At 55.2% G+C, this 23,153-nt stretch overlaps 2 protein-coding genes across 8 annotated transcripts; one reads left to right on the forward strand and one right to left on the reverse strand.

Moving 5' to 3' along the window:
* The first annotated feature begins 1,948 nt into the window (after positions 1–1,948).
* On the forward strand, positions 1,949–9,437 carry NFKBID (NFKB inhibitor delta). Of its 5 annotated transcripts, none has more exons than XM_067019192.1 (12): positions 1,949–3,382; positions 3,491–3,591; positions 3,789–3,849; positions 4,241–4,458; positions 4,716–4,906; positions 4,989–5,094; positions 5,213–5,359; positions 5,477–5,528; positions 5,621–5,769; positions 7,511–7,627; positions 7,922–8,086; positions 8,810–9,437. In XM_067019192.1, exons 4-12 carry the CDS (start codon positions 4,306–4,308, stop codon positions 8,861–8,863), a joined length of 1,134 nt encoding a protein of 377 aa, XP_066875293.1. In that variant the 5' UTR covers positions 1,949–3,382; positions 3,491–3,591; positions 3,789–3,849; positions 4,241–4,305; the 3' UTR covers positions 8,864–9,437. The 5 variants fall into 5 exon arrangements, with proteins under 5 accessions (XP_066875293.1, XP_066875294.1, XP_066875292.1 ...); XM_067019193.1 differs by having other exon boundaries at positions 1,956–2,050; XM_067019191.1 differs by having other exon boundaries at positions 2,752–2,935.
* Positions 9,438–12,903: 3,466 nt separating this feature from the next.
* On the reverse strand, positions 12,904–22,481 carry APLP1 (amyloid beta precursor like protein 1). Of its 3 annotated transcripts, none has more exons than XM_059046208.2 (17): positions 22,238–22,481; positions 21,188–21,331; positions 20,225–20,357; positions 19,897–20,009; positions 19,535–19,668; positions 19,240–19,424; positions 18,648–18,778; positions 18,198–18,272; positions 17,153–17,311; positions 16,946–17,074; positions 15,943–16,042; positions 14,567–14,674; positions 14,310–14,333; positions 14,049–14,119; positions 13,745–13,807; positions 13,470–13,613; positions 12,904–13,353 (listed from the first exon to the last, which is right to left on the reverse strand). In XM_059046208.2, the coding sequence occupies exons 1-17, from the start codon at positions 22,364–22,366 to the stop codon at positions 13,255–13,257; spliced, it is 1,941 nt and encodes a 646-aa protein (XP_058902191.1). In that variant the 5' UTR covers positions 22,367–22,481; the 3' UTR covers positions 12,904–13,254. The 3 variants fall into 3 exon arrangements, with proteins under 3 accessions (XP_058902191.1, XP_058902189.1, XP_058902192.1); XM_059046206.2 differs by having other exon boundaries at positions 14,310–14,336; XM_059046209.2 differs by lacking the exon at positions 14,310–14,333.
* Positions 22,482–23,153: the final 672 nt, after the last annotated feature.

Genomic DNA, 23,153 nt, shown 5'->3' on the forward strand with positions numbered 1-23,153 from the left:
TGCTTTGGGCATAGTAAGTACTCCTGAAGACAGGCTGGCGGGTGGCCGAGTCCCTGGGCCTTCAGTTTGGTGATGAGGACAGTGAGATGGGGACCTAGAGAGGGCTGCAGATCCTCTGGGGGCTCTGCTTCAGGGATGCGAGGTGAGATCCGGGACTCACAGGCCACACTTTAGGGATGGAAGCAGGACCTGAAGTGGTGCTGCAAAGGGGACAGGGTGTTGATTTCTCACCTGCGGTCATCTGAGCTGCAGCCACTGAGGAAGGAGAGGGAAGGTAGATCAGTGGGGAGAGGTGGTTCTCAAAACAGGGTGCAGGGAAAGGTGATGCCCTGAGAAGTAGACTCCACTCAGGAGAGGTCAAATGAGAAAGAGGCGTCAAATGGGAGGGAAGCACCCAGAGACACAGAGGGAGACAGGAAATCAGAAATCTCACCCCACAGGAAATCTCACCCAGCGGTGAGAAGGGTTCGAACAGCAGCCATCCCATAACCACTGGCTTCACCTGGGAGCAAAAGCAGGAACAGGATGTTGCCTGCAGGAACCATGGTGGGCTGGAGGCTGGAAGAGGTCTGTCAAAGGGCTTTGGTCTAGAGAAGTCCTGAGGAACAGTGGGGAGTAGAGAGGCAGCAATAGCGGATGTCACTTTGCTGGTGGCAGGGCCACCTGCTTCCTGTGTGTGTGTGGGAGGGGGAGAGGTGATGGATCTCTCTGACAGCCTTTAGGGACAAACTAGGGGGAGGGTCAGACAGATCAGGGAGGCTGCTGTGATCGTCCAGATGGGACATGACAGGTAGACCAGGGTGTGGGCACTGGGGAGATCCTGGAAAGATTTTGAAGGTAGAGCCAACAAAACTTGCTGATGGAGTGGATATGAGTGTGTATGAGAGAGAGGGGTCCAGGATGACCAAAACTTCTGGCCTAAGCAACTGAGAAGACAGAGCATCCTTTGACAGGATGGAGAAGGAGGGGAAGCAGGTTTAGGGGGGAAAGTGCCAAGATTTGGGCAGACTGGGTTGGAAATGCCTGATAGATCTCCCTGTGGAGAAACTGAATGACCACAGCTGCCTCTTTGAGTTCAGGGGATAAGTCTGGTCTGGAGATGTAAATTTGGGGATTGCTGGCTTATGGATGGTATTTAAAGCCATGAGACTGGATGAGATCATCAAGGAAGTGAGTACAGACAGAGGAGCAACACCACCTCCTCCCAACATCAAGAATGGGTGAAGAGGAGGAAACAGCCAGTAAAACGGAAGGAGCAGCAAGTGAGGGAGGAGAACCAGGAGAGCATAGAGTCTTGAGGGCAGGGGAGAAATATGATTTACATGGTCACCAAGATGGGAACTGAGAATGAGCCTCCCACTGGAATGTCAGTTGGCTTGAGGGTTGGGAATTCCTGCCTGCTTAGTTCACAGCTATGCCACAGCACCCAGCAAAGTACCTCCCTTGCAGTAATTATTTTTAATGATGAATGAATGAGAACTGGCCTCTGAAAAAGGTGATGTGTGGAAGGGGGGAAATTTGAGTCCACCTATGTCACTCTTACCTACAGACCTTTCTTCCCTCGAGACCAGGGAGTTCAGAACCCCAGCCCCCTTCTCTCTCAGGACCCAGTAATACTGGCAGCGTCCCCCCGCTCCCCCCCGCCAGCCCAGGGCCTGGGAGTCAAGGCCTCCAACACCCCCCTGGACAAAAGTCGAGGTCCCCAGTTCCCTCCTCTTTCAGGAGTCCGCTACCTCAGGCCCCTTCTCCCTCAGACCAAAGACGGGGTTCCCAATCCCCGTTTCCGGGGAGACTTAGGAGTAAGGCTTTTAAAGTCAGCCCCGCCCATTTAGACCCCAAGTTTGCTCGAGCGCAACGCGGGGACTCCCGGGCTTGTGGGCGGGGCCCGTCCCACGACTGGGCGGTGCCAGAACCTCAGTTTAAAAAGTCGCGGGGGGACCCAACCCAAGATCGGGGACCCGGCGGCGGCTCCGCGGGGAAACAGCGAGGCTGGCGCAGCGCCGAGGCCGGGGCCCTGGGGCCCCACAATCCGCATCACGGAATGCCCGAGGTAATGGAGGGGCGGGGAGGTGAGGCACGCTCGGGCCCTAAGAGAGGGGCTGGGGGACGGACTCTTGAGGCTCTGAGGGACGGAGCTAGAGCATCAAGAGTGAGGGGTGAAGCATCAAGCTGAGAGTGAGGGTACCCGGTGTTTGGAGGGGGCGAAGGGCCCAGACTCCTGGGTCGTGATCCCGGAGCGGCTGGGATTCTGGACTCTTTGAGTCCCGGGGCGGGGGCGTGGGGTGGGGTAAAGGACTGCTGATCCTGAATCCTAGGTCCCGGGGGTGAAAGCGCTGGGAGCCCCGACTCCTGCCTGGGTCCTGGGAGGAGGGGGCTGGCGACCCGGACTCCATGCTGTAGAAAAAGAGGCTGGATCGAGTCCTTGGGGGCTTTGTTTGAAATCAGCCAAGGTCTGGGTGGGCAAGGTCCGGGGCTTGGCCGCAGGGATGCACTCTGGCCGTGACCCTGCCCCACCCTGGGATTTCCCGAGTCGCCACCCGGCCCGGGTCCCCGAGCTGAGCAGGAATTTCCCTTGTGCGGGGATTCCACGAGCGCCACGCTTGGCCACGCATCGCGTCTCGGAGCGGGACACCTGGGCCGCCGGGCGGAGAGGAAGAGGGAGGTGGAAGATTCCCTTGCGTGAGCGCCGTGACGTCAGCGCGTCGCGCCTGGTCTGTTTCCGATTCCGCCCTCCGGCGCTTAACCCTTCCTATGCTCGCGCGGGGCTCGGAAGGGTGAGGGTTCGGAAGGGTGAGGGCTGAGGGCCCGGCCTTCTTGCGTCGTGCGAACAAGGAGTCTGGAAACTGGGATTCCCAGGTCCTACGGGGGAGTAGGCTGAGAGCCCGGACTCCTGGGTCCTGGGGAAGGGGATGCGAGTCTCCCAGACTCCCGTGAGGTGGGGCTTGGACTTCTGGGTCTGAAGAGGGGGGCGAGGGCTGAACCTTTGGATTCCTGATGAGCCAGGGGGCTACTGACTTCGTGCTTCCTCAGGGAGAGGGGCTGGGGATTCGGAGGCCTGGTATCCCGAGGAAAAAGTATCAGGGCAGCTTCTAGGGCAGAGAGATATTGGGAACCTGGTTGTGCGTCTCTGGGGAGTGATGCCCGGCGACGCCCCGAATCCCTCAGGATTGGGAGATCTGGGGGTGGGGTGGGGTGGGATTTTTCACGGAAGTGGCAGGCAGAGGGAGGGGGCCTGCAGAGGGCGCCCTCCACCTCCTTCCTCAGTTTCCACGACGCTGGTGGAAAGTTGGGTGTCAGAGGGGAAAGTGCGGAGCAAAAGGAAGGAAACCGCGGAGGCGGCGCCGCACCCGAAATCTTAGATTGGCTTTGGAGTTCTCAGAAGGTATCAGTGTGCCAGTTTTTCCGCGCGGGAGGGCGCTCAGATCCACTCCCCGGCGCACCTGGGTGACCTAAGGACCCCTGATAACTTCCCTCCCTCCTCACCCCGCAGTGATCCGGAATGAGCGCAGCCACTGCCCATCACAGACGGTGAAGAAGCTCCTAGAAGAACAAAGGCGCCGCCAGCAGCAGCCTGACGCTGGTGGGCTACCGGTGAGGCCTATGAAGCGCTGTAAACTACAACTCCCATGAGGCCATGTCCTGTTGGGCAAGGACTTGCTGCCTTGCTGGGCCCTCAGGGCTGATGAGAGACGCAGTCCTGAGTTAGATGCCCTGTAGGTGGGGAATGGATGCTGAGGAATCTGCCAGATAAATTCACCCTTGTTTCTTTTTGCTTATGCCTCTACAAGGGACAGTTCCTGGCTCCCCTGGCCCAGCCCCTGACCCCATCTGAGAAAGAGTGTGAAGCTGGTAAGTCTGGAAACTCACCTGGTTCCCTCAGCTCCTAGCCCCAGCTTCCCTCAGGGACTCAAACACCCCAACTCTTAGAACTTTCAGGAACTTAGGAGTTAGGCCCTCATTCTTGCTGAGACTTGCAGAGTAGAGCCAGATTCTCTGGAGCCCAGTAGTCTATGCACATAGTCCTTCAGGGGCCCTGGCTCCCAGCCTGGAATCTAGGCCCTCAACCCCTCAGAGTCCCAGGCATTTAGGTCCCAAAAGTCCAAGCTTCCAGCCCCTTGGTGCCCCAGAAGTACTAGCTTTCAGTACCTTGGGGACTCCAGGCCCTCACACAGGTCCTGTCTGGGCTGTGACTTCCCTAACTGGTAACTAGGCCTGACCCTGCTCCTCCTCTCACACGCAGGCCATACTCACTTCCCAGCACACCAGGAGACTGTGGGTTCTGGACTTGGCAGCCTGGCACCTCCCATGGGCTTTCCAGACTGGGACCCCAACATGCATGCTGCCTACCCGGACAGGCCCTACTCTTACCCTGCTTCTGCTGCTGAAGGTTTACTGACTCCTGACTTCTACTCACAATCGGACCCAGGGCGGCCGTGTTCATTTCCCCTGGGGATGGAGGTGAGATACAGAATGGGAACTGGGTGCTGAAGGGCTCCTAAGATTCCCAGTTACCCTTATGCAGCATTCTGAGATGTCTGGGGCTGGGTTAAGATCCCATTCCTCAGATGGGCAAAACTGAGCCCCAAAGGTACAAGGTCACTTGGCGCAGATGGGACGCCCAGCCACTCTGCCTGGCGCTCTGTATGTGTATGTGTGTGTGGTAGAAAGAGGGAATTCTCAGCTGACTGGCTCTCCCCATCACCTGTACCCTTCAGGACCCCCTGGATACTCGGCTGTATACAGAACCTTCTCTGCCACCGGCAGGATCCTGGAGAGGTTCTGGACTCCCTTCAGGACCCCCACAGTTGCCTCCTGTGGTCAGCGGACCATCCCTGGACACTGCCCGTGCTCACATGCTGGCTTTGGGGCCACAAAAGCTGCTGGCCCAGGATGAGGAGGGAGACACGTGAGTATAGGGGAATGGAGTCTGCAGGCTCCCTTGCTCAGCTGGGGTGCTGTGCTCATTGCTGCCTTCCACCTATCCTTAGGCTCCTGCACCTGTTTGCGGCTCGAGGGTTGCGCTGGGCTGCATATGCCGCAGCTGAGATCCTCCAAGGGTACAGACATCTGGACATTCGTGAGCATAAGGGCAAGGTGAGGGCTGAGGGCCTGGACTCCTGGATCTGAGGGCAGAGGGTCTGGAGGCCTGGATTCCTGGTTTTCAGAGGGGAGGGGGCTGGGGGCCCAGACTGACCTTTCCTGACTCCTGCAGACCCCTCTTCTGGTGGCTGCTGCTGCCAACCAGCCCCTGATTGTGGAGGATCTACTGAACCTGGGAGCAGAACCCAATGCCACTGACCATCAAGGGCGTTCTGTCTTACACGTGGCCGCTACATATGGGCTCCCAAGAGTTCTCTCGGTATGTTCACCTGGCAGGTGGGATGAATGGGGTGGACTGATTGCCTAGATCCTGGCTTTCAGGGCTAGGAGGCCTGGGGAGACCCTAATCCAGCTCTCTACCTCCTCCTCCTCCCAGGCTGTGATTAACTCAGGGGTTCGAGTTGACATCGAAGCCAGAGACTTCGAGGGTATGTTGGGTGGTGGGCAGGGTGGGTGGGGCTGGTGTGGCTGGGTGGGGTCGGTGCTCAGGTGTAGAGTCCTCACTGTCTCTACTCTGCAGGCCTCACCCCTCTCCACACAGCCATCCTGGCCCTCAACGTTGCTATGCACCCACCCGACCTATATCCCCCAGTACTGAGTACCCAGGCCCAAGACAGGCTGGCTTGCGTCAAGATGTTGCTGCACATGGGTGCTGATCATACCAGCCAGGTGAGCTGGGCAGTGGGCAGCTGGCCTCCAGGAGGGCATGTGGGATGGGGGTGCCTGGATATCCAGGGGCTCGAAACAAATGCTGACTTGCCTCTTCCCAGCTGTGTGACCTTGAACACGTGACTTCACTTCTCTGTGCCCCAGTTGACAACTGGGAATAATATTACTAATCTTAACTTGTATTTACCAAGCACTTACTATTCATCAAACCCTAAGTTTCATGGATTAGCTAATTGAATCCTCACAAACACACTATTATAACTTTCTCTCTTCCACTGATAAGGAAACTGAGGCTCAAGGACTTTGCCTTGTGAGTGTCAGAGAGGGGATTTGAGCCCAGGTGGCCTGACCCCAGAATCCAGCTGTGAATACGTGTAGTCTCCTCCTTCCTGACAGTAGCTCCTTCAAAGGCTGGCTGAGAGAATTAAACATCTACTCATTGTTTTGGATTTTTAAATTTTAGTTCAAGAACTTTGAATATAGATAAAGTACAGAAAATAGTATAATGGACTCCGTGTACCCAACATAAATAACCAGCAACTCATAGCCAGTCCTTTCCTGTCAACTTCTCCTGTATTATTTTTAAGCAAATTCAAGCTTATAATTTTATCCATAAATATTTGTCTTTAGAAGACAAGAACTCTTGTTAACCTCAGTACCTTTATTCCACCTTAAAAAAAATTAACAGTCTCATAATATCAAATATCCTGTGTTCAAATTTTTATTTGGCTCTAAAGTGACATACATTTATTTTATTCATTAAAAAAAAAAAACGAAAAAAAAACTAAGATCCAAATAAAGCCCACACATTGCAGTGATATGTCCTTTTAAGCTCTTAATTTAGAGCGTCCCCTCCTTTAGAGTTTTTTCTTCATAATTTTTTTGATGAGCCAGCTAGGTTGTTTTGCCCTATATAAACCCACAATTTTTTAAAAAAATTGAAGTATAGTTGATTTACAGTGTTGTGTTAGTTTCTGGGGTACAGCAGAGTGATTCAGTTGCACACATATACACATATTCTTTTTCATATTCTTTTCTGTTATGGATTATTACAGGATATTGAATCTAGTTCCCTGTGCTATACAGTAAGACCTTGTTGTTTATCTGTTTTACATGTGGTAGTTTGTATCTGCTAATCCCAAACTCCTAACTTATCCTCCCCCATCCCTTTTCCCCTTTGGTAACCATACGTTTATTTTCTATGTCTAAACACACAATTTTTAATGTTTAGTATCATTACAAATTCTTTAAAGGCACATAGTAACGTTTCATTGTGGAAAATGTCTTTATCTGCTTCAAAATATGAAGAGAACAGTTCAGTATGGAAGTAGCTACAGGCTTAGGGAGTCCACTGATTAATGCTGCTCAGTTCCCATCCTTATAGATAAAATACAGTCCATGTGGGATGTGGGCACATTTTACTGTGTTTAATACAATGTGGGCTGGCCAGGGCAGCTGCTAGTCCAGAGAGCTCCTTTGGAGGAATAGAAAAGAAATCTTTTTCTCAAAGATACCTGGGCTGGAAAATTGTCTTAATAAATGTACCGTTCAGTGATGTGTATGATCTGAATGGTACCCCCTTAAATCTGGTATTCCTGTAGAGTGCACAGCACGTACAACTGTAAAAGGCACTCCTGGGTCCTTGAAAAAGAGAGACAGGGTGTCTGAAGGCTCCTGGGTTCCACGGGTGGAGGCTTGGGTGTGAGGACTGGCCTGACCTCTGCCATTCCCCTCCTTACAGGAGATCAAGAGCAACAAGACGGTTCTGCACTTGGCTGTGCAGGCTGCCAACCCGACCCTGGTTCAGCTGTTGCTGGCACTGCCACGGGGAGACCTGCGGGCCTTTGTCAACATGAAGGTAGGAGCCTAGGCTGGAATGTGCAGATTGGGCGAGATGTGGCAGAGAGCCGGCAGTGGGACGTTGGGAGTTCTGCAGGCTGTGGCTGTGGAGGAGCCGCTGTGTGGGACGTGGACGGGGCACGTGTAGGGCCTAGAGGGGTGTGTGGAATGTGGCCCTGGAGAGGGCTTCTGGGGGATGTGAGGAGGGACAGGTGGGACCTGGGTGTGATGGAATATCAAGCGCACCGTCGAGGGCCCAGGCCAGCTGAGCCTGTGTCTTCAGCAGGCCCCCCCCACCCCTCACCATCCCCAGGCCCATGGGAACACAGCCCTCCACATGGCGGCCGCCCTGCCCCCTGGGCCGGCCCAAGAGGCCATTGTGCGGCGCCTGCTGGCAGCTGGGGCGGATCCAACGTTGCGCAACCTGGAGAACGAGCAGCCTGTCCACCTGCTACGGCCCGGGCCGGGCCCCGAGGGGGTGAGCACTGAGCCCACCCCGACTGCAGGGTGCACCCCCCGACCCCATCATTCCTGACTGTAGAGGGTGACTTGTAATCTCAGAAGGTGACCTTGACCCTTATCCAACCCTGACTTCAAAATGTGACCTTGAGGGACTTCCCTGGCGGTCCAGCGTTTAAAACTCCACGCTTCCACTGCGGGGGGCATGGGTTCCATCCCCGGTTGGGGAACTTAAGATCTCACATGCCATGTGGCACGGCCAAAAAAAAAAAAAGACCCTGGACCTCAGTGTTTGCGCCCTTGCCTGATAATGGTGACTCCTCCTGACCTCTATTTCCACTCTGACCTCAGAGTGTGACCTCTACTTTCAACCCTGAATCCTAACCTCAAGGTGTGACCTTTGATCCCCAAGTATGACCTCCAGCCCCCTGACTTTTAGTCCTGACCTAAGAGTGAGACTTCTGACCCCCCAGTGTGACTCTGGCCCCTTGCTTCTCCCCTTTGACTCCCAGTCCTCAACGCTAATCCCAAGGTGGGAACGCCCAGCCAGCAACACCTTTGTTCAGGAGCCTTGATTCGTTGTGTGAACGAGCCTTCACCCCCAGCCCTGCATCTTGACTCAGAACCTCTGACCTTCAAACCCAACTGACCCTACTCACTTCTCTCTGACCCCCAACTTCACAGGTGTGCCCGTTCTCCTTGCAGCCTCTCAAGCTTCTCCCCCATCTTATCTTGTCCACAGCTCCGGCAGCTACTGAAGAGGAGCCGTGTGGCACCCCCAGGCCTGTCCTCTTAGGACTCAAACCCAGAACCTGGACTGATTTTCCAGTCCCCACCGTCCTGTGGGACAGCCAGCGTATGCTAATGTTGCAAATCCGTGATCATGTATGTGCGTAATGTCCTGCCATCGGGGTCTTACATTAAAACCCCAAAATAGCTGTTGGCGGGTAAACAGTCCCCAATATTTGGGGTGGTATGATACCCTTCCCCCACCCACAAGGAGCCCTCTTGATGATTTCTGTGAAATCGAGGCCCCTTGATTGTTTCTGTGAAACACACTGGACCCCCCAACCCTTTCCCCACCAGGATCTTTTGGGGTCCAGATGTAACTCCCCTATATGGTACTTGGGGTATGCCCAAACAGCTTCCGGTACGATCCTAGTAGAGCTCCTAAGATGACCCCTGACCTCCCCAGGGCCCACCCCCTTCAGGTCCTTAACCCTGAGACATAGGAAGGACTCTCGATTGGAGTCCCCTAGGTCCTACTGCTTTAAGTCGGAACACAACCAGGCCCCTGACCCAGACCTCAGTATTTCTAGTGAATCCCTCCCCTATCTGAAACTCTTGATTAAACTTGGTTTGGACTAGAACCGCTATTGTCTAGTCTCTAATCATTGGTGCGGGGAAGCGGCTGAGGAGCCGTGTTTGGGTGAATGTGTCTGGGTGGGGGGTTGTAGCAGACACAGCGGGTGCCAAGTCCATATCCTGTCCCCCTCACCCTGTCAACACCTCGTGGTCTAACTGCCAGGGCCAGCACGTGACTCTGCCTGTGGGCATCCTTAGACCACTGGTGCCCACTTTGCCCTGGGTGTGAGTGTGGCAGGACTTCCATGCCACGAGGATCACGCCTCTGCCCGCTCCAGCAGCTCTCAACCAGTGACTGACTGAAGGGAAACGGTACGTAAATACTCCGGGTCCCCTGCCTCCGTGGGGATAACTGGGAAGTGTGTGTTCTACACGGGCTCTCAAAGCTCCCCAGTGGAACGAAGCTCCGGTTCTCCACCATGGTTCTGGCTTGATAACGTACCCTTTCTTGGAAGCTTTCCCTTTTCTGGGTCCCTTCCCGCCTCCCCTATCAATGTTCTCCACTCCTTGCAGGTAATCTTGTCCTCAAATCCTTGCCTCAGCCTCTGCTTCCAGAGAAACCCAAACCGAAGACCGAAGACCTCCACAATGCCCCCTTGTACCTCTGCCCCACAGCCTCTGCTCTGTCCTCCATCCCAGTCTCGTCACTCCAGAAAACCCTCTGATGCACGGTAGCCCCCACTGCTTGGAGCCGCTCACGGACAGCAAACCAAGCACACTTCAGGGCATGTGCCAGTGTCTCTACCCCAAAACGTAAGGCTTAAAACAACCACCACTTATTTTGTTTGTTGATAAATTTACTTATTTATTTTTGGCTGCATAGGGTCTTCGTTGCTGCGCGCAGTCTTTCTCTAGTTGTGGCGAGTGGGGGCTACACTTCGTTGTGGTGCGCGGGCTTCTTGGTGGTGGCTTCTCCTTGTTGCGGAGCACAGGCTCTAGGCATGCAAGCTTTTGTAGCTGTGGCACGCGGGCTTCAGTAGTTGTGGCTCGTGGGCTGTAGAGCTCGGGCTCAATAGTTGTGGCGCACGGGCTTAGTTGCTCCGCGGCCTGTGGGATCTCCCTGGACCAGGGCTCGAACCCATGTCCCCTGCATTGGCAGGCGGATTCTTAACCACTGCAGCACCAGGGAAGTCCAGCACCACTTTTTTTGTTCATGACTCTGCAATGTGGGCTGGGCTGAGCTGGGCAGTTCTGCTATCTTGCTTTGGTCACACGCGTGGCTGCAGTCAGCTGGAGGCCCGATTGGCCTGGACAGCAGCACTCACATGTCTGCTAGCTCAGTTGAGATGGCTGGAACTTCTGAGAGTGAACCGAGCATCCCTCTCCCTGTGGTCCCTCCAGGAGGGTAGGAGGATTTCCTCACGCAGTAGCTCCAAGAGGGGCTATTCCAAGAGAAAATGCCCCTTCGTGCGTCATGCCTGCTGATACCCCATTGGTCAAAGTCAGTCATGTGGCCAAGCCCAGAATCAGTGGGGAGGAAGGTACTACACTGAAACAAGCATATTGGGAGGTGGAGTTATTGGTGGTGCCAGCACCAGTCTCCCACATTAGCTGCCCTGGACCAGCATGAGTGTGCTCTTCTGTGTGTACTCACATAGTGGCAGCTGACCCATGAAAAATTCGTAATAGTGTGTTGTATTTCATTAATTCTAGGAAGAACTTAATTGGAATTCATCTTACAATTATGTGGCATAGTTTAATGTCTGTGTATTTTTCCTTTGTGGTACATAAAATAATGGTATTTCTTATTTTTGATGGCATCTTAGATTCTTTTGACATATAAGATGTGTGTCCCGACATGTATCAGCACACACACACACACACACACACACACACACCACTAACGTGATAACACGTCTCTAGGAAACTTTGCTTTACTAAAAGAAGAATTAAATCGTATTCAATGGGAAAAGAAGAGGGGTTTGGGGCACAATAGCATCAAATGAATAATCGTAAAGTAATTTTTCCTGCTGGAATTTCAACAAAAACAGTGGTTTTAAACTAATTACTCTAAGTATTGCCATTAAAATGCAGATATTATTAGGGAATCACGCACTGAGTGTTTTGAGCAAAGTGGCCTTTCATTTCCTATCCCACCTGCTTGGAGCTCCTTACCTATCGTTAGCCTGTTAATCACCCTTGGCTGTGAAAATACCAAGGCAGTCTTTCCCCTGCTTGTGGTGCTACTTATAGATTTCTACTAGAATGGTCTGAGTATACCTGATGGTAAAGCCAGTATCGGAATGATATCGCAAACTGGGTTCTTAATAAAGCTGTGGCATTGTATCCAACTTGCATCATGTAGGCATCTTCCTCCCAATGCCTACCACGTCTATATTTAATGTACATGACCTATAATTCATGTATATATTATGTAGAGCTCATCACTGTGAGCTCATCGGTCCGTTGGAGGAATTAAAAATACGTGCTCCCTCCCTTAGCCATCTGTCAGAAAATTGTGCTATCCTGATATCAGAACATGGCACACTACTGCTATCTGCTGGGAAGCTGTGGTAAAAATGCTAATCTACAATGTCTAGGAGATGAATGGTGTCACTTGAAATTTTGCAGTGAGCAACCCAAACACCATATGGGACAGTCATGAATTATTAGGCAGGAGGTTAGCAAAATGGCCTAGAGTATGGGCACTGGAGCCAGGTTTCCTGGGTTGAATTCCTAGCTTCATCCCTTCCTAGATGGTGACCTTGGGAACGTGATATAACTTCTCTTTGCCTCCATTTCCTAATCTATAAATGAGGATAGTCATAGTACCTACTTCATGGGGTAGAAATAATGATTAAGTGTGCCAGTGCATGAAAGCCCTTGGAGCAGTGCCTGGCACAGGGTGCCATATGAATGTTTGCTGCCATGTCATTTTAGAATTTATTCAACAAGTATTTGCAAAGTGCCAGGCACAATTCTAATGTCCCAACAAATATTTCTCCTTTTCATCCTCATAACAACCCTCTTGAGACAGGTTAACAGTATATGTAGAGGGACAACTCTGACATGTCACAAAATGGGATGCACTTGCAGACATCACATAACCCTCCCTGGGACACATGGCTGGATTTCTACACTCCAAGAAGGGCTTAAGACTCAAGAATGGGAAGAGCGGTTCAAGATTCCCTGTCCCTCACCCAGTTCACAGGTTGGGGGTGGATGTTGTATGTGATTGTGTATGAGGGTGAGTGGGAAGCAGGGGAAACTTGCCAGAGCCCAGCCTCCTTGGAGTCCACCCTGGAACCCCACGGATACAGGCCTAGAAGTGGCTGCCCGTTCAGTACCACGGAAAGCTCCTGGGTGGGAGCCTAGCCTAGATCTCTGGACTCCGCCCCTTCCCAAGGCCCCGCCCAGATTTAAAGATCTCTCTCCAACAGTTTAAAGAGGTGAAGGAGGTCTGGGCGGGGTTGCACACCAATGTCCAGAGCTGATTACACCCTGATTCTCCCACAGAGACAGAGGATGGCCTGGTGGGGAAGAGGACTTTATTGGGATATTAGTGGGGGACACGTGGGAGGGTGAATTCCAGGGAACAACAGACAGTGGGACCAGCTGGTGGTCACCTTGAGGAACAATACATTAAATGTACAAAATAAATTAAAGTGAGGAGGTCCCAAGCGCGGAGGCAGCTGGGAATACCCGGGGATTTCTTAGGGATGAAATTTGGAATTGGACAGGGGAAATAAGAATTTCCAGCCCCCTCACAAAGGGTGTGAAATGAACTTTTTCAAGACCCCTCCCCCAGGCTGGGAGTTGGGGTTCTGGGGCTCCAGGAAGAGGGGAGGTCTGGGCTCAGTCAAAGGGGTGAAGGGGGCTGGTTCAGGGTCGTTCCTCCAGGAAGCGGTAGGTGGGGTTCTCATAGCCATGACGCTGCAGTTCACGCAGCTGCTGGTCCTCCAGGGTCAGCATGGGGTCCACCTGCAATAGGGGCAGGGGAGGCGGAGTGGGCCATAGGGGCCTGACCACAGACTGCACAGCCCCTCTACTCCCAGGCTCTGGAAGTCCTCCCCATTCCAGGTCTCTTTGCCTCTCACCTCCACCACTCCATGGCTGATAGCCCCGTAGGGTTTCTTCCTGCGCAAAAGCAGCATGGAGAGGATGATTAGGGAGCCACCACCCGCTCCCATGATCAGCAGACCAGACACAGCTTCTCGGGACATGCCTGTTCCAGCTGGTGCCTGCAGGGAGAGGAGATGGGGCCGGGGTCATCTTGGAGGCTCACCGGGGCCCTGTGTGGCTTTGGGAGTCACAGCCTAGCCACTGACCTCTGACCCCTTCCCCTAAGTACCCAGAATATTCCTCCTCTTACCAGCTCATCTCTCTGAATCTCCGATGAGTGGAAAGGAAAACCCCTTGGAACAGACACATTCACCTGGGGGAGCAGGAGGTGTCAGGGACCCAGAAGTCTGGGCCCCTGCCTCCCCCTCCCCTGGGCCCCAAGAGGGCATCTTCCAGCCCTCTTCTTCCCTAGGACCCTGAAATCCATGTCCTCAGTCCCTTCTTTCCTCTGAGGCCAAGGAACCCAAACCCCTAGCACCCTCCTCCTTCAGACCTAGGAATCCAGGCCCCCTGGCCCATCTTCCCTCCGGTGCCTGCGGGTCCGACTAACTTACCTTTCGTTCATACTGCTCCAGGGGGGACATCTTCTCTTTCCCAGAGGATGCAGCATCTTGTTCTGTGGACCCTACCCCCCAAATCTTATCTCATTCCTGAGAGTCCAGAATGGTGCTACCCCCGCCTGAAGAGGGGGTCAGAAGGGGCACCAGACTCCATCCCAGGAGGCCTGGGGTTCCCCATGTACAGGCCCTTTTCCATTCTGGGCTCAAGGACTCAGAGGGATTTGGTGGCTGGGGACTACTCTGTGAGATACTCACCTTTTGGAAGGGCCATGGGGGTGTCTGCTGGCAGCCAGAGGAGGCAAGACAGGTGGAAGAGTGAAGAGAGGAGAGCATCACCAAAGATAGTGTGGGGGAGCCCCCTCCCAGGGGCCGAGGAAGGATCGAGGATCCTACAGAGGCCTCTACAGCCTCAGACATTCCTTCCCATCCTCTTCCACTCACTGTGGTGGGGGATTAGAATTGAGGTTGGGGGCCTGTAAAGTCTGGGATTATGTATATTTGGGTTAACTCACCATCCTTGGAATCCAGGGGCTGCAGCCCACCCTTGTCCTCATTGCTGCCCCCCGGGGCAGGGGCTTCCAATTCACTGGGGCCCAGGTGTTCAGAGTGGAGGAGTTCCTCTGAGGGGAACGTGCAGAAAGGTGGTGAGGTTGTGAGCGTAGGGATCCACAAAACAAAAATGGGTGAATGGATGGCACCCTAACAATAGAGTGACTGGGGGGGGAGCCATACGTGTGACCTGGGGAAGTGGAGCTGAGTGTTGGAGGATGGAGGTTGAAGTTCAAGAGAACAGCCTCCTTAGAGAGCAGGAGAATTGGGGTTTGGCATGGGACATCCAGGAGGAAGTCACAGTAGATCTGGGGGTTGCACTTTCTGGTATTCATGCTCTTGTGAAGGCCCTGCAGCTTGAATCGGAACTGGGTTTGTGACTTGTTTTAACCAATAGAAAGTGGGCCCAAGTCTTAAGAAGACCTGGCAGTTTCCACTTGTATGGTATGGGGAGCCTGAACCACCCCGTAGGAAGTCCAGCTCCCCTGTTGGAGAGACCATGTGGAGGGGCTCCATGGAGAAGAGAGGCCCTGAGCCTACATAGAGAGGGAGAGAGGCTCATTTGTGCCAGAGTCCCAGCCCTTAGCTGACCTGCTAGCCAAATGCAGTGACACGCTTGACTACTGACCAGGCCGGCAGAAGAAGCACCCAGCAGAACCCAGAGCAGACGGCAGAATCACGAGCAATGGAAATGGCTGATTTAATCCAGCTATAATACCTGGTACATGCTGTCCTATGACCAGAAGATGAAGATTTCCTGTCCTCAGTGTGCATTTGAATTACTCAAAGAAGTTGTTAAATGAAAAATTTCCAGCCATGTCTCAAAAGATTCTGATTCAATAGGTGTGGAGTGAGGTCCCTAAACTTGCATTTTTAACAAACTTTTCAAGTGATGCTCATGAAGGTCCTTGAAGGACTGTGGACCATTTTTTTTTTTTTTTTTTTTTTGCGGTACGCGGGCCTCTCACTGTTGTGGCCTCTCCCGTTGCGGAGCACAGGCTCCGGACACGCAGGCTCAGCGGCCATGGCTCACGGGCCCAGCCGCTCCGCGGCACGTGGGATCTTCCCGGACCAGGGCACAAACCCATGTCTCCTGCATCGGCAGGCGGATTCTCAACCACTGCGCCACCAGGGAAGCCCACTGTGGACCATTTTTAAAGAAAGACTGGAATAAACCTTGGTTTTCCAAACTCAAAAAAAAAAAAAAAAATAGAAGAAAGAAAGAAAAGAAAAGAAAATGGTTGACTTAAGCCACTAAGTTTTGGAGTTTGTTACACAGGAATAGATAGCTGAAATGGCAGGGGAGTCAAAGGCTGGGGGGTCAGGATTGGGCACTCACGGATCTGGGGCCGCAGCTCCTGAGCCAGGCGGGGGTTCTGGTCAAGCAGCCCCAGGCTCTGATTCATCCTTTCCTCGATTACTTGAAGGTGAGTCTGCACCTGTGGGCGAGTGAGTATGAGGGATGAACTGAGCCGTGCAGGCTAGAGATGGGGAAACGGAGGCAGGGTGAAGGAGGAAGGTCAAGTCCAAGCAAAATTAACACATACAAGGGAAGGAAGTAGGGTATAAGGGCCAGGAACTTGGCCACGGGAGGAAGGAAATTGGAGAAGGAGAAGTGGAATACAATGAAAAGGAAAAGATGTACAGAAGACAGGCTGTGAGAGTCTTGGGAAAGAGAGTAAGGAAGAAGGAAAAGGAGTAGTTGCTAGGAAAGGTGGGGCACAGGAGACAAGGTAAGTATAGGGTACAAGGAATATGGTATAGAAGATGGTAAGTGGGTAGGAGGGGCAGAGAGTAGGGTCTGAGGAATAGGAAGTGAGGCTTGAGGAGGTTCTGAAAAAGGAAGTAGAATTGGAGGGTCATATAGAAATGATGTGGTTCAAGGGCAAGACTTGGAGTTCAAGAGAATAGAATGGAGTATTCTTGGACAGGAAGAGGACATCCAAGAAAGAGGAATTAGGATCTGAGGGCACAGAACAAGGGTTCCAGGGAGAACAAGTGGGGTTAGGGAAAAAGGAGAGTTGAGGGACAGGAACAGGGTTCAAGGCACAGGAGGGGGATTCTAGGAAAGGAAGTAAGAATCCAAGGGACAAGAAGTGGGGTCAAGGGACAGAGAGTGGGAATTCACGAAAGGGGTCAAAGGCACAGGGGTCGGGGAGGCAGCATTCCAGAGTCAGGAAGTAAGGATCTGAGGGACTGGAATGGGTCCCAAGCACAGAAGGGGGAGGTTCCAGGGATGGAAAGAGGGTATGAGGGGCAAGAGAAGAGTTTGAAGGCTGGGGTCCAAGAGGCCGGGGTCCAAGGGCCAGCTGAGCATTTGGGAGCTGCAAGAACCTGAGCACCTGGAAGCGCGTCTGCTGGGCCTTCTCGGGGTCCGCGGCAGCCACGTGCTGGTAGTGCCTCAGCGTGTGCCTTTGCTCCTTCCGTTCTGCTCGCAGGTAGCGCCGCAGGGCCAGCAGGACGCGCTCTGGCTGTGGAAGGGATGAAGGCTGCCCAGGCCTGCCCCAGCCCTTTCCACCCCTTGCCCTCTGCCCCCACGGCTCCCGCACCTGAGGCGGATCCCCCTGCAGTGCCGCCAGGAAACCTTCCAAGGCAGCCCGGCGCTGGTCGTTGATGAGGGCAATGACTCGGGAGGCATGGGTCTCCACCAGGCGCTGTCGCTCGCTAGACACCTGCTCCTCCAGGGTCTGCAGAATGGACTGGAAGTGCTGGCGAGGGGGTGGGCACAGGGCCAGGAGAGGCATAGTGGGGTGAAACCCGGGTCAAAGGCAGTCTGGAAAGGTAGGGCTATAGGATCAAGTGGCGGGGGGAGAGGGAGGCGTGCAGTGGATCCAGGCCTGGGCAGAGTCAACCTGGGGTGGGACTAGATGACAGGAGACTGACTGGTGGAGCTGGGGCTGCAGGGCCGGGTAGAGTCGGGGCAGGGCTAGGCCTGCTGGGAGCCCCGCTGAAGGTGTTCACTACATGGGTGGGAACAATCTAGGAACAGAGCTGGCCTGTGTTGGGATGAAAGGAGCCAGGTATTGTAGGAAAGGTAGGGCTCAGGCCTGGGCAGGACCCACTGGAGAAAGGCTGTAACTGAATAAGACTGAGATGGATAGGAGCAAGAGTCAAGTAATGGGGCTCAAGCCGAGTGGGGTCTACACAGGGTAGGGCGGTACTAAAGTGAGGCTGAGAGAGGTGGGCCAGAGAGTCATGAGGCTGGGATTACTGAGGACGGATTGAGTAAAAGGGAGATTAGAGGGGCAGGATCAGAGTCAGGGAGCAGGGCCGAGCATCAAAGAGAGGCTGAGAAGGACCTGGCTGTGTCTGCAGGGGCCCAGCTAGGGAGAGGCCTCCAGAGCCAGCCCTCAGAGGCTAGGACCACGTTAAGACAGGGCAAAACATGGCCAGTGGGAAGAGGAGGAAAGCAAAGTCGGGTTGGATGTAGGCCAAGAGGGGCCAAGCCGAGTGTAAGGGTGGAGCCCGGAGAGGCCCATGCAAGTAGGAAGGGGTGGAACTGGATGAGGCCAGACAAAGCCTTAGCCAGGCTGAGACCCAGTGTGCCCCGGGTAGTGGACAGGCCTGAGGAGGACACTCTGGAGGTTGTCCTACCTCATTCAGGGCCTGTCTGTCGGCTTTAGGCAGGTTCTTGGACTGGTTGTCTGCCATGGCCCATTCACGCATCACCTGGGGACAAGGGGAGCTTCAGGATCCTAGAATCCACCCTGCTCTACCCAGTGAGTCTCCCCTGCCCCCATCCTTCTTCAGAGTCTCCAGATCCCTTAAGTCACCCTGCCTCTTGGATTCCCAAGGGAGAGGATTCAGAAGGAATTTAAAGTGGAAGAGTACCATGCATCAGAGTTTCCATAGAATCTGGTGGCATCTCAGTGGGATTCTAGGTGGGTCAGAGATCCCTGGTCATCTTAGGGGTGGTGTTGAGGACTGGGGATTAATGGGGACTTGGGGACTCTTTAGAGGTAGTCTCAATGCGTCCCTGAGGAGTTTCCTGGTATTTAGGGAGCTCTGTGTTATGGGGGATCCTGGGGCCCCCAGCGCCATCACCTCGTTAATCTGACGCATCCTGCGCTCCTCCAGATCCATCTTGGCCCGCAGGAACCCCTCATGCTCGCTGATTTCTCCAGGCATGCCAAAGTACACGTCCACACCATCTGTGGGCCTCGGGGTGGGAGTCACTGCAAGGCCAGGAACCAGGGAGTCAGCCAGAAGCCCAGCTCCAGGTCATCTTCCCTTCCCAGAGAACCGCATTTCCTAGAGCGCACTGGAGACCCTCATGTGTTCACTTCCGCCACAGCTGCTGCCTGGCGTCATGCGAAATGTGGTTCTGAACTGGGCCTGTTCTTGTAAAGCTTAGGAATCCATTACACTACCCTCCAAGCTTTCCCCCCAATAATCCTTCAGACCTACCAAATGACTCCTCCACTTCCGGGTACCCCCAAACCACCCTCCCCCTTTGCATTCCTCACAGGCTGCCCCTTCCACCTCTACTTTATTCAAAGCCATTCCCATCCCTCCCATTTCCCCCAACAGGGCTTCTCCCCCACACATCCCTCCCAAAGAGGCCCCTACACCAAGGCTCCCTTAAATCATCCTCCCCCCAGGGTGGAGGGGACTGGGGGTTCAGAGCCTGCCTCACCTTTGCTGACCCCTGCTGGGGTATGGGAGCTTGAGGGTGGGACTCTTTCCTCCTCTTCTTCCTCTTCAGCCCGTGGGGGCTCCACAAAATAATCATCTACTGGCTGTAGGAAGGATTCCTCCTCTTCCTCATCCTCACCCCCCTCAACTCTGCCCCTGGGAGGCCACGACCGAGTGGAAGGATCACTGAGGGAGCAGAAGACCCAAGGCAATAAGAACCTGGGCCCAGGCCCCCAGGCTTCCAGCTCCTGCCTCAGGAGCCTTGGGTTGGGCATGGAGGCTTCCCTCCCACTCACCCAACTGCTGTCCCAGACGGGTTGGGGGTCACTGGAGGGGGGCAGCACACATACTCCACACCTCGGAACCGATCCGCGCCACAGGGCAAAAGCATGCCCGAGCCATGCAGGATGAGGCCCTGGGAGCTGCAGGCCTGCGGGAAGAGTGGGCCCAGATGCCAGGACTGTGGGGTAACAGAGGGTAGAGGGGGAGCCTGGATGCCTGGGTCTTGGGGGCTGATGGGGCTGGGAGCCTGGATTCCTGGTTCTGTCCCATTGGGAGGAGAGGGCTGAGGCCCAGACTCTTGGGTTCTGGAGGAGGGTGTTAGAGGACAGGACCCCTGGGTTCTGGGGGGGTGAGGATGAGTGGGCTGGGTCCTGACCTCCTGTGCCTCCTGACGCCTCCGGGTTGAACTCTCGCACTGGTCCATGCGCTCCTGGTGCAAGAACCGGCAGCCTTCAGGCACCAGCAGGGCCTCGCTCACAAATTCACCCTCTGGCAAATGGGGGGCATCGATCGATGTGAGACACTGCCACAGCCACTAGCCCTACCCTCCTCAGAATCCAGATCTCTTATCCTCATAGGCTTTTCTGTCCCACTCTGGACCCAGGCATCCAGCTCCCTAATGTGAGCCTGAAACCAGGGCCAGAATCTCACCCCTCGGAGACCCCCCCACTCCTTCCGTTCCCCTCCCCCAGCCTGTGACTCACCCAGGCAGAGGAAAGGCACAACCTGGTGGTGGGGGTGGGCACAGCGGCCACCCCGGGCATCCCCGCACCATTGCTCCATGGGGATGGCCTGTGTCGCCTGTTCCACACGTGCAATCTGCAGCTCCGGGTACATCTGGGGGCACCGGGTGGGGGTGATCAACCCACGGCCCCGCCTGCGCTTCTGCACTGGCCATGTCCCTTTTCAAGTCTCTAGTATTCATAAGGACCTCTCCTCCCTAGGCCCTGCTTCTCTGTAGAACAGGTCTTAAATATCTAAGCCCCTCAAGCCCATTGGCCACGCCCCCTAGTACCTCTCCCTTAAGCCACGCCATCCTTAGGCTCCTCCCCTTTGCCTGTCCAGTTTCTTTACGAAGGTCCCTCCATTGCCCCAAAACTCAATCCCTCTAAGCCCACCTCTCTTGTAGTCGCCTCTGCCCCTTCCCCCTATCAGGTTTATCTCCCCATAGATTCCTCCCTTCGTTAAGCCTCGGCTCTCTCTGGCCTCTCAGTAAGTATCCCTTCTCTTTGTGTTAGACCTGCTTTCATAGCCACGCCTCCTAGCTTTCCACTCTCTCACTGGGTTCCACCCCGTTCCCAGTCACGCCGGTCCAAAGGTCTTTTTGTCTTAGCCCCGCGTCTCCTTTGGTCACGCCCACCTACACCTGCTCTTTAAGGAGTCCACCACATTATTGCTAAACTCCGTCTCTTCACTGGACACTTTACTCAGCGGGCCGTCTTTGCACGGTTCTTCCCCTTTCCTGACCTAGTTTCTCAAAAACAGGTCCTGTCCTATCTTAACTTCGCCTCTTTGTTGGCCACGTCCCCTAGTTTCCCATGCCTTCTTGGATGCCTCATCTCCCTGGACTTCGCCTTTGCACGACGACTAGCTTCTCACGCGCGACCCGGCCCCAAGTTGGATCCCCTTTCTTGCTGGCCACGCCCCTCCCAGTAGGTCCCGCCTACCTGTCTGCAGTACTCCAGCACGCGTTGCGGGTCCCGGAGACAGCGTCGTGAGAGCTGTGGGTCTGGTTCCCAGCGGCCGGTACGCAAGTCCCGGTGAAGGGTTGGGCGCCCGCATAGTCCAGCCACCTGAGCGGACCCTGGGGCCTGGGGGTGGGGACGGAGGGGTCAGAGAGGGCACGGGGGACGCGGGCATGTGAGTCCCCTGGTCCTTTGCTCCCTAGGACCCAGATATTCACACCCCCAGCACCAGCCCCCTCCACCAAGCACCGCGCACCGCCTCCATAGAGGTTCGGTTCCCCGGGAAACAGCTCCCACAGGACGGGGGCGCCCCAGCTCTGCCGTTGCTATGGCGACCCGGGTCCCCCGGGATTCTCGCGGCCTTGTTGCCGCGGAGACAGGCTCCGCCCTCATCCCAGCTCAGCCGCACTAGAGCTGAAAGGGTTAAACGTGAATAGCAGGGGAGGAGGTCAGAACCCAGGCGTTCTGGCCCCTCCTCCCTCCATCCCTAGCTCATGCTCTCATTCTCGGGTGCAAAGACCACAAGGCCTGGCTTCAGGGCCCTGCAGGCCTGGACACCAAGTCCTTGAGGGATGGAGAGCCACATCCTGGATTGGGGGGCGGTGGCTGGAGGCCTAGACTTCTAGGTCCTAGGAGACTTGCAGGAGGCCTCATATGGGTCCAGAGGATGCAGGGGGCCCAGATTCTTTGGCTGTAGGTGCCTTGCTGCCTGGTGGGTCCTGTCCAGGTGGGAAGGGTCTGGGGCTGAGTCACCAAGGTCGAGAGGGTCTGAGGGGGCTGGACTTCTGGGACCAGGGGCTCTGGAAAAGCCAGTTCCTACGCTGGGGGCTGGAGGGGACTGGGACGACAGATGATGAGGGAGATGGGGCCTGGACTTACGGTTTTCTGAATGCCTAGTGCAGTTAGCGGCGCCGGGGGGCCCGGCCACCTAGCTGGAAAGACTGCGCTTTCTGCTCTGGACCTGTCCGCATCGGGGCCCAGAGGCCCGGTCCCGCCCCTTCCCCCATCCCTTTGGACCCGGCCGGGCCTCACCTCGGCAGCGCTGGGATTCCCACCGGCCAGGCTCCCGACGGAGAGCTGCGCGCGCAGAAGCAGCAGCAATAGTGGCAGCAACAGCGGCAGCGGGCCCAGACCGCGAGCGGCGGGGATGGCGGGTCCCATGTCCCGGCCCTCGCGCCCTCACGTCCCCAGCACTTCCGCCCGGCCCGGCCCCAGCGGTGACAGGAGCTCCCAGCGCCACGGCCGCCGCCGCCGCCTCCTCCCGCCGCCCCCGGGCTGCGCCGGCGCCGCCAGCCCCGCCCCGCGCTGGCCCCGCCTTCCTGGCCAGGACAATAGCGTGGCAGCTCTGCGCACAGTGGAGAAGCTAGGAAACCCCGGGTGGGAGCCTGCGCCAGGCCCCCGCCGCCTTGAGATTCTAGGCGTCCCACCCCATGCAAGGGCCTAGCCAGGAGTCTGGGTCACAGGCTTCCTGGTTGTGGATTTTGAGTTCTCCCTCAAGACTCTCACCACCAGTTTTCCCCTCCCTCGGACCCAGATAGTCGCAAATCATCTCCCTTCTCCTCTAGGGGTGCAAGCATTGGAGAGCGCCCCCCACCCACTCCTCTCTTGAGGTTCCAGGAATACAGTCCTCCAAAGTTTCCCCAATCAAGAACATAGCACTTGAGACCCAGTCCCCTTCTCCCTCAGATCCAGGAGTCTGGGTCCCAGGTACTTCTCTCTCAGGACCAGAGACCAATCCCTCAGCCCTTTCTCCCTAAGACCCAGACCTTCTGCTCTGCTTGCCAGGAACCCCAGTCATCTAGACCTTTAACTCCTAGATCAAGGATTCATGAACCAAAGCCCCCAGACCCTTTCTTTAAGGATGAGCTGAGTCAGGTAGCCAGCACCTCAAGATAAGTGTTGACCCCCATCCTTGCTGTCAGGATCAGGGCATTTCTATTTTCCCACC

Source organism: Kogia breviceps, chromosome 18 (genome assembly GCF_026419965.1).
Source record: "Kogia breviceps isolate mKogBre1 chromosome 18, mKogBre1 haplotype 1, whole genome shotgun sequence".
Lineage (NCBI taxonomy): Eukaryota > Metazoa > Chordata > Mammalia > Artiodactyla > Physeteridae > Kogia > Kogia breviceps.